The sequence below is a fragment of the Entelurus aequoreus genome, linkage group LG15 (assembly GCF_033978785.1).
Source record: "Entelurus aequoreus isolate RoL-2023_Sb linkage group LG15, RoL_Eaeq_v1.1, whole genome shotgun sequence".
Lineage (NCBI taxonomy): Eukaryota > Metazoa > Chordata > Actinopteri > Syngnathiformes > Syngnathidae > Entelurus > Entelurus aequoreus.
The window spans coordinates 21,088,935-21,100,711 of NC_084745.1; the positions used below are offsets into that span (position 1 = coordinate 21,088,935).

The window sequence follows — 11,777 nt, forward strand, 5'->3', positions numbered from 1 at the left end:
ACTGGGTTAAAGTCCAACGTGCAGGCTTTGAGCAACAACAATTGCCACCCCAGCCTCTCATTGCTTGCAACGCCAGAGTGGAAGAGAGTCCAGCCCCTCTTGAGAGAACAGGTTCCAGAGCCCTTGCTGTGCATCGAAGTGAGTCCAACTATATCTAGCCGGAACTTCTTCACCTCGCGCACCAGCTCAGGCTCTTTCCCTCCCAGCGAGGTGACGTTGCACGTCCCAAGAGCGAGCTTATGTAGCCGATAATTGGACCGCCAAGTGCCCTGCCTTCGGCTACCGCCCAGTTCACACTGCATCCGACCTCTATGACCTCAATGGGCCCATGAGTGGTGAGCCCATTGGAGGGTTGACCCACGTTGCCTCTTCGAGCTGAGCCCGGCAGGGCCCCATGGAGACAGGCCCGGCCACCAGTCGCTCACCATCGTGCCCCACCTCTGCGCCTGGCTCCACAGGGGAGCCACGGTGACCTGCGCCTGGGCGAGAAAAAATCTAGGTCCTCGATTTGTACTTTTCATAAAGGTCTTTGAGCTGCTCTTTGTCTGATCCCTCACCTACACTCAAAAAAATGACTCATTGGATGAACTCAATTAAAATGAGGGCAGGATTTCCATCCAACAAATATATGTTGCCCCAACTCAAAATTAGTACATTCTCGCAATACAATAAAAATGAGTTAGTCCAACTAATTTTTAGCAAATAAAGCCAAAATGAAATTATTGCAATAACTAAGCGAAATTGATTTACATTTGTCAGACTAATTTTTAACAAATACAGCTAAAAGGAAATTATTTTGGTTACTAAGCGAAATTTATTTATATGTGCCCAACTCAAAATTTATTGGAAATTAAGCAAGCTAAAAATTACCCTTGATCCCATAAAACAGATCAGACAAAACCTGGTTGGTATTTTTAATGTAGAATAATCCTTAATTCAACAATCTTGAATATAACACCACAAGATGTCAATGTTACTTGAAAACACAAACCAAAATGTTGAGTTTCAGTGAAAACAAAACATCAAGAAGTAAATTTTACATAAAGACCAATGTCAGATTTGCGTACCAACACAGACCAATAACTTAGTTTTATATTAACAAATATGTCAAATTGACTTGATAAAAAGCCAAGAGAACTCAGTCTTAGTTATAAAACACCTTTTAACTTTTCTTAAATAACGCAAGGAAAACTTTACGAGAAACGGTTCTCCAAAATAGCCTAAAGTGGTGTAAAATTAACACTCAGCACCACAAAGGAAACTGCAAAAACACATTTGAGTACTGCGCAAGTGTGCTAATGTAGCCTTTAGCCTTAATGTACTAGAGTTAAATAAAAGGAAACAACATGGATCAAATTGGCAACAAACAAAAATAAATAAGAAAAACTCAACATTCGCAGATCAGGAATCTGATATTAATGGGATGCTAGCAGCAAATATCCTTTGAATGTAAGCAAGTAAAAACAAAACATGAAAACAGTACTAGTTATTCAAAAAATACAAAATAAAATTCCAAAGTCTTGAGTCGAACTTAATCCATTTATCCAGGGTTGAGTGATGAAACGGAGGAGAGAAATGGATGCGAGAAGTGTGGAGGGTAGTCACACTCAGAGATAAAATGGGGAGGTAAAGTTAGGTCCAATTCTGAAGTTCAAAATGTTGTAGGTCATATTGTCTTAAGTGGGTGACAATGAAGGCAATAAAATACAACCAAAAATAAAGATCCGATGATGAACTTTGTCAACAAGTGTTCACCTCTCATGCAAACAACTTGATTTTCAGCTGCTGTATCTTTGTGTTCAGCTTTTGCCCATCCAGGTTCATTAGGATCTTCTGGAAAAACTCAAATGTGTACTTGAGGTTGTCTGGAAAGCTTAGATCAAGGGCATAAATGAGCCCAAACATCATTATAATCCCCATGACGACGGTGTCCACGTTGCTTAGGACTTTGATGCCTTCGATAACAACTCCCACATCCTCTGGCTGCCTATCGCCATCTCCACGGATGATGTTTATCCCCATGACTGTGAGGGCAATGTCCCTTTCTGCATCCTCAGTGGCGGAGGCCTGAACAACAACACAAAAACAGAACACTTGTGTTAGGTAAAATGCTGAACACCACTAGCAGAAAAGGAATTGTTTTGTTGCATGCATATGTAATGTGTTATATACGAATTTGCTTTTTTTTTTAAAAGCCCTCATTGCTTGTCACATCAATCATTTCTGTATCATGAGTTAAACATGATTGGAAAGTTAACCATATATATATATATATATATATATATATATATATATATATATATATATATATATATATATATATATATATATATAATGTTTGAAATTGGCCAGTAAATAACTTCAGCAAGCAGCCATGAACATAATGGAATTGAACATGATCCTTTAGGCAACCACATCCTGATAGATGGACCTGTGGGACAGAAATAGCTGTTTTACTCCACAGGGCCTCTGCCCATTTGCCACTACCAGCTTAGGAGACTGACTCTGTCTTTTCTTGCACCTACCAGTGATTTCAAACAAAAGTAAACATTCAAAGAGCCCCATTGTTTACAAAATGCCAGTTATTCAAAAAGTTGTAATGTGTTGAGCTCAAAGGACCACAATATATGTAAGTAAGAATGGGTAACATTATTTCATGCTACTGTGTAACACAAAATATTAACTTACCAGATATTCCTTGAAGAATGTGTCTGGATCTTCATTGAGGTAGATAACAAGGCTTCTCAGGATGCACTCCCTCCTGATGTCAATGTCGTCACACTAAAGCAGGGGTGAAAAATCAAAACAGAATTTAGCTAAATATTGGTGCAACAGTGGCACAGGGAGGGGGGCAAGTTGAGTAGAGGGTGTAAAGAAAACTAGATAAACGAGCACAGCTTCTGAAGACTAGAGTATTGCATCTTTAACACATTTCTGAGCAGGGCACACAACCATAAAGGCCCCAAACGAGCTTGTAGTTGTTTTGCACACCAACAAAGTGGATGAATGAAAGGGAAACATTCAACTATTTTGCACAAAGCTCAGGACATTTACCACACACACATATATATATATATATATATATATATATATATATATATATATATATATATATATATATATATATATATATATATATATATATATATATATATATATATATATATATATATATATATATATATATATATATATATGTATATATATAATATAATATATAATATAATATATATATATATATATAAACGCACTAACCCCTTTTCCACCGTGCTGCCTCTATATATATATATATATATATATATATATATATATATATATATATATATATATATATATATATATATATATATATATATATATATATATATATATATACAGTGCGTTTGCCTCACAATACAAAGGTCCTGAGTAGTCGTGAGTTCAATCCCAGGCTCTGGATCTTTCTGTGTGGAGTTTGCATGTCCTCCCCGTGACTGCGTGGGTTCCCTCCGGGTACTCCGGCTTCCTCCCACCTCCAAAGACATGCACCTGGGGATAGTTTGATTGGCAACACTAAATGGTCCCTAGTGTGTGAATGTGAGTGTGAATGTTGTCTGTCTATCTGTGTTGGCCCTGCGATGAGGTGGCGACTTGTCCAGGGTGTACGTCCGCCCGTTCGTAGCTGAGATAGGCTCCAGCACCCCCCGCGACTCAGAAGGGAATAAGCGGTAGAAAATGGATGGATGGATGGATATATATATATATATATATAAATATAACAGTTCTACTATTTGTACTTACCAAATCTATTTTTGCCAGAACTTCTTTGATTCGTTGCCCCTTCACGCCTCCTTTGCTTTTGAAGATCTGCATCAGCTTGAGTGAAAAGTGGTCCAGTTGTGACATAAACTTTGACAGCAGTGGCTTTGTAGTGATCCTCAAGAACTCCTCATTAATCTGAAAAATGTTCAATAAAATGTATTTCGAAAAAATTGCCATTTTCTTACATTTAAATATCCATAAATAAAAATACAAGTTAACTTACTTCACTCTGCTGGAACAGGGCAGGCCACCGGTTTTTAAATTCCTCTATCATGGGCCTCTGTTCAACGACCTCTCGTCGTCTGTGGGAGAAGGTTTTTTCCATTTTTGCTTTTATCACCACTTCATTGTCACGTTTTTTTATTTCTGACAACAAAGCGATTCTCTCACTCTCCAAGCTTTCTGTGGTTTCCCCTTTTGGGTGCAGTGGTATGTAGTAAACTTCAGCCTTTCTCGCTTTCTTGATGTTGGCTGCAGCTTTGCCTTGGCCTTCACGTTTGTGCTTAAAGGAGTTCACACGTATTTCAGGATGTCCGAGTCGCCCCAGCTTTGTTCGATAGTTTTGCATTTTATACTTCAGTGACTGTTTCCATCCCCAAAATCCTGTCTTGGATCCCAGCTGTCCCAAACAAGGATGAGCTCTCGTCAATGCTGCTGCTACCTCTTCACACTGATAGTCTTTTGGATATTTTGTGTATTTCAACATTTCTTGGGCTAGGCCATCAAGAATGACTCCTTTTAACTTTGGGCCAGGGTTAAAGTATGTTCCAATTGTCTCATACTATCTATTCTTGTCCTGTAGCTCAAACTCTGCATCATATGTGAATTTGGGTACCAAAAACACCTTGGGCCAGGAAGACAACTTTGAAAGCTGAGTTTCTAGAGATGACTCTGGGGTTGATGTGAACGGTGTATCATCCCTGCAGGATGAGTCTATAGATGAAGCAGGAGTTTCAGGATTTGAGCAAGAGGTATTTGAGAGCTCACCAGATGAGTCTACTGTATACAGCGTGATGCAGGGCTCAACAGGTGAAAAAACAGGAATGTATATAACTTTCAGCGTGCTTTTGTTTTTAATTTCAGACACTGAAGTTAAGTTAATAAACTCGTTGAAGTCAGCATCCATATATTGCAACCTGAAGTCCTCTTTGAGTTGAAAGAATGTCTTAACTAACAAATATAGGTCCTCCACTGCTGATGGAATTCCAGAATCGAGTGTTAGTTTTCTAGAGTCAGACTCGTCACCAAAAATGATCCGCAGAACAGCTGGGCTCCCCATGTTGGAACACCTTTAATCTAATGTTGAGCAGACAAAGAAAAAGAGAAGGAGAGGAAAGCAATACATTAGAGTTATGTTTAAAATTCAAGTTTAAAAAAATGTGCAAGAGCCTGGCATCTAGAGCTCAGACCATTTAGGTTTAACAATGACACTAACCTTTGACAATGATGAATCTTTTTAGCATTACCATGCGCAAACTCTCAACCATGTACGCCACAAGAGGATATGGATCTACCAGGTCACCAAGCTCAACAAGGGAAACCTCTGTAGTGGGTGGGGATGACAGCTCAAATCCACCATAATGCTCCCAATACCAAGCACATAGATCTTTAACTACAAAACACAGTTTCTCCTTAAGAATGCACAGTTGCAGGATCTCATTAAATTTAGGCAGTCCATCTAAGGATCCGTGTACAATAAGCATCCCCTCACTGTAATGCAGACCATTGCAGGACACTTTTTTTGCCACATGAACCTCAGTAACATCTGGGTGTAACTTCTTAAGAGCAGACACTACTCCCTCATTAAGGACATCAACGGGCATAATTGAGACATCTGTGACCTCTAGGGATGACTTTTTAAGACTGGATGAATGTGCATGATAGGCAAGCATGTACTGGTGTTTTATAGCTAGTGAACGAGAAATATTCTTGAAGCAGTTAGTGTGACGAGCAACCTGCTTGAAAAAGCTATGTTTAGCCTCAAATCTCATCGTCCACAGGGCAATAAGAGGTCCAAAGCAACGTATCATTTGTGGATAGTGTTCTAAGAAGTGATGTTTTGGTAGGAGTTTGACATGTGGAAAGAGTTCAAGATAGCGCTGTCTGTGATCGTAGATTCTGGACTCCAAATATGCAATGGTTTCATCTGTGTGAACTGGAGCCGTGACCAACTCAACTATGTCCTTAAGATCTAAAATCACCTGCCATGCTGGCTCATCCTCCGGAAGAATTTGCCCAATCATCAAAGGAAGCAATCTTATCAAGGTCCAATTTTCATGCGCATTGCCACCTATAGTGTTATTACATGTGAAAGAGCGTGGTATGGCATGGGGGCGATTGGTTTTGTCCACACACTTGTATGGGAATGTCTGAATAGATATGTTAAGCCCATCAAGCGATAAGTACTTTTTTGCGATCAATAAACTAATACAGCGTGAAAGTTCGACAGGAACAACACCCTCGAAGAGATCGTGTAGAATGTCAGGAGGATAGCCAGTGCTAACATGAAAGTGTGAAAGGTGCTCTGTTAAAATACACTGTTTTTTGACACCACAGCAAGTAATTGTATTCTCCTGAGCAGACTGGACATGAATATCATGAAGGTCTCTGTTTCTAAGTTGGAAAGCACCCGACTTTACATCTTTGGTCTGAAATTCTGATTTATCACCAGTACAAAACCTGCATACAGACCCACTGGAAAAACTCTCAACAAATCCACCTAACCCATGTGCTGCGAGGTTGTCAGCTATAACACACTGGACAGTACCTTTGACAAACTGACCAAGTTCAGAAATAAAGACACCGTGCTGTTCTAATATGCTTAAGTCTTGCAAGAGAGGCTCCAAAACTTTTACATAGCCATAGGCCTTGACATCATCAGATTTGCATAAAACCGCTAAATATATTGACGCCAGTGTTGAATGGGAACCTGGTGGTAAATTGCCTAAAACCCAATAGACGCCACAGAGTTTGTGTTTTCTACGAGATGTCCCAAGTGGGTTACAAATCTCAAAATCATCAACATATAGATTTACTGCTATCCTAAAACCTTCCCCAGACAGAAAAAGATTTTGTTTATAGTACTCACCGTCTCTTACGGTTCTGTACTCTTGGAAGCCTGTATGGTCTTGTATTTTCTGAGTTTCAAGATGCTCAAGAACACCTTTATGAGTGAACAATTGTTGAAGAGATTGTAATATAGGAACGTATTGAAATGTTCTATTTCTCTGGGCATCTAGTATGTACTCAACTGGCTCTAAAACAGAAAAGTGAGATGTATAGTACTGTTTACGTTTATATGCAGTAGCAAGGGGGCCATCCTTTGCGATAGCTACGCCTAATGGATTAGATTGGCATAGGACAGTGGACAGCTCATCAGTTAGTGACTCTTGAAGTTGTATTTTATGATGCTGGAATACATCCGAAACTAAAGCTTTTGTGACAGGCCAAGATGCTGTACTTAATATGTAGTGAAATTCAGAAAGGACCTCATCAATAACTGACTTTGAAATATGAACAATATTTTCTAACTTCAATAAAATGCAAGCAATTTTCTGTTCAATAGATATTTGCAGGTTCAATTCTGTTGCATCATCACAACTAAGTGTTTCAAATTCATGATCTGTATTGACAGACTCTATTAATCCAGCTTCAGAATTGTCTGACTCACGCAACTGACCTCTTGTGCTGACAACATTAGCTTTAAAATGTATCGATGAATGTTGGTTGTGTTTCCTGTTTTTGTGTGTGTTAAATGTACTATATACATTTGTTTTAAATGAGCAACCTAAAAACATACATGGAACTGTTTCATTACGCCTCAGATGTCGATTTATGTGTTGAAAATAATCTCTTTCTGTTGTTAGGTCTTTGCATGTGCACACATGACACTTGAATGTAGCTACTTCTGCTGTTTTGGGAGTTTGCTGTTTACCATGAACTTTGTATGTATGATTTAGTAGCTTACTCCATGTACTAAAACTGCACGGGCAATCTGTGTATGGACATGGATAGCGATAACTGCCCCTTAAATGCCCATGAGTCTGCCTAAAATGCTGCAACAACAAATACCTGCTAACTAGTTCCAAACTGCATTCTTTACACTGCCACATTCATAATCCTGAAATAGAGAATAAAGAGAATTAGCATGTATCACATAAAAAGGATGACAATGATAGAGATCAGCTTGTACCAGCATTAAACCTATTACTTACAATCACTATGCTGCCACAAGGAGCTTGGTAATGCTTAACATTAGGAGGCTGCCACATGAAGCTTGAAAAAAATTATCAATCTGCAAAAGATGATAACATATTAAGTTGTGAGTGCAAGTAACAGAATACCCAGAAATGCAGACAAGTTGAAAGTGAATAAAAGCTCTGACCAATAAAACAAGATAACATTTGAACATTTAGAATAGACTACCAATTATTTGACAAACAAATACGTTTAAATAATTAAGTTAAATACAATATCAAACATACAGGAACAATATTAACCTTCCTGTATGTATTCACTGACCATCTGTAAACTAGAATCTACATTTACTGCTTAATCGACGGCTTTACTGAAGGAGAGAGGGTGTAAGAGGCATAGACCGGCGGAGAGGATGGAGTTCAACAAAACAGGGCAAGCACAACACTAACCGGATCTGGTGCTTGAACTTCAACCAGATCCGTGTGCATTGCGTGTCCGCTCCTGTCCGTCAAGGCTCCGTGCACCTTCGACCGTCCTCAACCACCAGCTGCGGTCTCCCCCTCCGCATCACAGAGAGCACAGCCGGTTTGCCGAGACAAACGAATTCCCGCGATAATTAAATATATTCACTCGCGATAGCGCGAGATAATACTCTGAATTAGGTATAAAACACTATATAATACTTATAAAAACATATTAAAACACACATACAGGCAGTATCTGGACTACCGGAGCTGACACACAGCGCAGGGGACCCAGTGGAAGCACACACATTGAATAAAGTCAAACTACACGGGCAGACATTTATCTCCGACTGTCGCGTCAATAATCTTCCCCGCTCACGCTGCTCCTCACGTTCATCCCGGCCTGATTTATGTAATATAATAAGGGAGGGAAAGTTCGTTCACCTCGCAGTTTTCTGACTGTTCACGTGTGGACTATTAAGCTAGTGGCCATGGTGGAAGTTACCAATTAAGCTAGCATGCAAAGTCGGACTTTAAAAAGTAAAGTTCGCCCCCACAAGCAATTCACGAAATGTGGTATATAGCACGATACACTAGCGGTACAGTCTACAGTACTACAGCTATAAAAGAAAAAAGAATACTTACCAAACACGAGCTCCAACTTGCTTCTCGGTTCCTGCTGATGCGGTCCACTCCCGCCAGAAGACGTTATGCTAATGAGTTATGCCCGCGAAGATGATATGCGCATGCGCAAAGGGCGGCTCCAAGTTCTGAACTCATTTATTTTGCGTTGATCAACATCAAATCAATCCCATTGGATCAATTATGAGAAATGTTATGTTTCACTGATTAAATATATATGTGTATATTTTAAAACTAGATATTTTTTAATAAATTCAACAATACTTAAATGTGTCACATCTAAGAAGGGCTTGAATCATTTTTTTGAGTGTAGGACCTTTTGTCAGGGGATCCCGAGGCGTTCCCAGGCCAGCCGGGAGACATAGTGTTCCCAATGTGTCCTGGGTCTTCCCCGTGGCCTCCAGGATGACAGAGATTCACCTTCACCAGGGGTGTCAAACTCAAATACAGAGTGGGCCAAAGTTTAAAACTGAACAAAGCCGCGGGCCAAGGTTGAACAAATTAACCTTTTAATAGGGACCCAAACAAGTTTTGCATTGAATATTGAACAAGCAAGGCTTATATAACTTTATAGTGACATGCAAAATGGAGTTTCAAATAATAATAATAATAATAAAAAAATATAAATTGCATATCAAATACAATTTAAATAAAAATTGAATGCCTCTTTTCTATTTGCAGCCTTCTGAGGTAAATATCAACATTAACTTTTTCCACAGGCTAATACATTTGAAAATAAAATAACAATGAATAAAACAACCATTCAGGACTTTAAACTGCTCAGTTTGCAACACACTGATCTAATTTGATGCGCCCAAGCCAGATACCTGGCATCTTTTTTTAGATGCTAGTTCTTTAATGTCAGGGCTCAGGCTTTGAGCTGAGGTAACTTTCATTATCGTACAAAGGTGTTCAACAGTCATATCTCGTACACCCAATTCTAACATCATTCACACCCAGTCACAAGATATGTGCAGCTTCAGCACGCATACACAAATGAATGCAACGCATACTTCATCAACAGCGATACAGGTTACACTGAGGGTGCCAGTATAAAAAACTTTAACACTGTTAGAAATATACGCCACACTGTGAACCCACACCAAACAAAAATAAAAAAGCACTTTTCGGGAGAACATCTGCACCGTAACATAACTGAAACACAAAAGAACAAATACCCAGAATCTTTTGCAGCACTAACTCTATCGGGACGCTACAAAATACACCCACGCTACCACCAAACCACCCCCCTCCACACACACACACCTTGTAGCGTCCCGGAAGATTTAGTGCTACAAAGGGTTCCGGGTATTTGTTCTGTTGTGTTTATGTTGTGTTACGGTGCGGATGTTCTCCCGAAATGTGTTTGTCATTCTTGTTTGGTGTGGATTCACAGTGTGGCGTATATTTCTAAAAGTGTTAAAGTTTTTTATTTGGCTACCGTCAGTGTAACCTGTATCGCTGTTGATGAAGTATGCGTTGCATTCAATTGTGTGTGGGTGCAGAAGCTGCACTCACATGAAACTGGGCCGGCACTCGTTTGACTAGCTGAAAAAAAAAAAAAAAATTCGGGAGGAGTGCTGGAGTCACTTTTGTCTTGGCAAGTATTAGAAGTAGCGGTGAATGCGGTGTTACCGCGGCACTGCCGCAATGTATAATCGCCGGTCCAGCTTTAGTGTTAATTTGATATTGCCTCAAGGGCCAAGTCAAATTACACCTTGGGCCAAATTTGGCCCACGGGCCAGAGTTTGACACCCATGACCTTCACTGTAAAAAATTACTGTAAAAATAAAAAATAAAATTACAGTTATATACTCCATCCATCCATCCATTTTCTACCGCTTATTCCCTTCGGGGTCGCTGGAGCCTATCTCAGCTACAATCGGGCGGAAGGCGGGGTACACCCTGGACAAGTCGCCACCTCATCGCAGGGCCAACACAGATAGACAGACAACATTCACACTCACATTCACACACTAGGGCCAATTTAGTGTTGCCAATCAACCTATCATGTTCTTCTTAAATGCAGTTAAGTACTGTAAATTTTGTTGCATTTTTCAAAAAATATCGACCAGCAGTAAGTTACTGTAAAACCTACAGTGTTGAGTTGAGTTTGAGTTTATTTCGAACATCACAATTTCCAGTTTCTCTTTTCAACATGTTCGAAAAGGAGTAGGAAGAAGCAGAGCTTATTTAATCCTACCCCTTTTCTTTACATAACAGTTGCTGAAACTTTTTTTATTCACTTCCTGTTCTCAATTTTTTCACAATAAACTCCATATGTAATCACAATAAAAATAAATAAATAAATAATAGTAAGAATTTAATAATAATAATTGGTGAAGAAAGTCATATGTCATATGATGAGATAAGTAAGATTACTTTAAGAATGAATGAATGAATGGATGAAATAAATTGAAAATGTTTGTCATGGTTCTTCTTCTTTGTACTTTGTAAACACTTTAAGTTTGAAGAGTTTCTTGAAGTGGATCATATTAGTACATTGTTTGATTGCTTTGCTTAATCCATTCCATAATTTAATTCCACATACTGATATACTGAAGGTCTTAAGTGTTGTACGTGCGTACAAATGTTTTAAATTACATTTTTCTCTAAGATTATATTTCTCCTCTTTTGTTGAGAAGAATTGTTGTATATTCTTGGGTAGCAGGT

At 39.1% G+C, this 11,777-nt stretch overlaps 1 protein-coding gene across 2 annotated transcripts; it reads right to left on the bottom strand.

The window, feature by feature from the left end:
• Window positions 1-900: 900 nt before the first annotated feature.
• Window positions 901-9,388, bottom strand: LOC133629936 (uncharacterized). 2 transcript variants are annotated; one of them, XM_062021068.1, is made up of 8 exons: window positions 9,108-9,388; window positions 8,016-8,095; window positions 7,873-7,921; window positions 5,237-5,344; window positions 4,025-5,097; window positions 3,781-3,936; window positions 2,689-2,781; window positions 901-2,067 (listed from the first exon to the last, which is right to left on the bottom strand). In XM_062021068.1, the coding sequence occupies exons 5-8, from the start codon at window positions 4,505-4,507 to the stop codon at window positions 1,759-1,761; spliced, it is 1,041 nt and encodes a 346-aa protein (XP_061877052.1). In that variant the 5' UTR covers window positions 4,508-5,097; window positions 5,237-5,344; window positions 7,873-7,921; window positions 8,016-8,095; window positions 9,108-9,388; the 3' UTR covers window positions 901-1,758. The 2 variants fall into 2 exon arrangements, with proteins under 2 accessions (XP_061877052.1, XP_061877051.1); XM_062021067.1 differs by having other exon boundaries at window positions 5,237-5,413.
• Window positions 9,389-11,777: the final 2,389 nt, after the last annotated feature.

Bases quoted from the DNA above. Each gene is read 5' to 3' on its own strand.
- LOC133629936 (XM_062021068.1), bottom strand. From the start codon at position 4,507: ATGTTGAAATACACAAAATATCCAAAAGACTATCAGTGTGAAGAGGTA. The intron at 3,937-4,024 runs GTAAGTTAACTT...AACATTTTTCAG, and splicing joins CCCTGTTCCAGCAGAGTGAA to ATTAATGAGGAGTTCTTGAG. The intron at 2,068-2,688 runs GTAAGTTAATAT...GTTGTTGTTCAG, and splicing joins CATTCTTCAAGGAATATCTG to GCCTCCGCCACTGAGGATGC.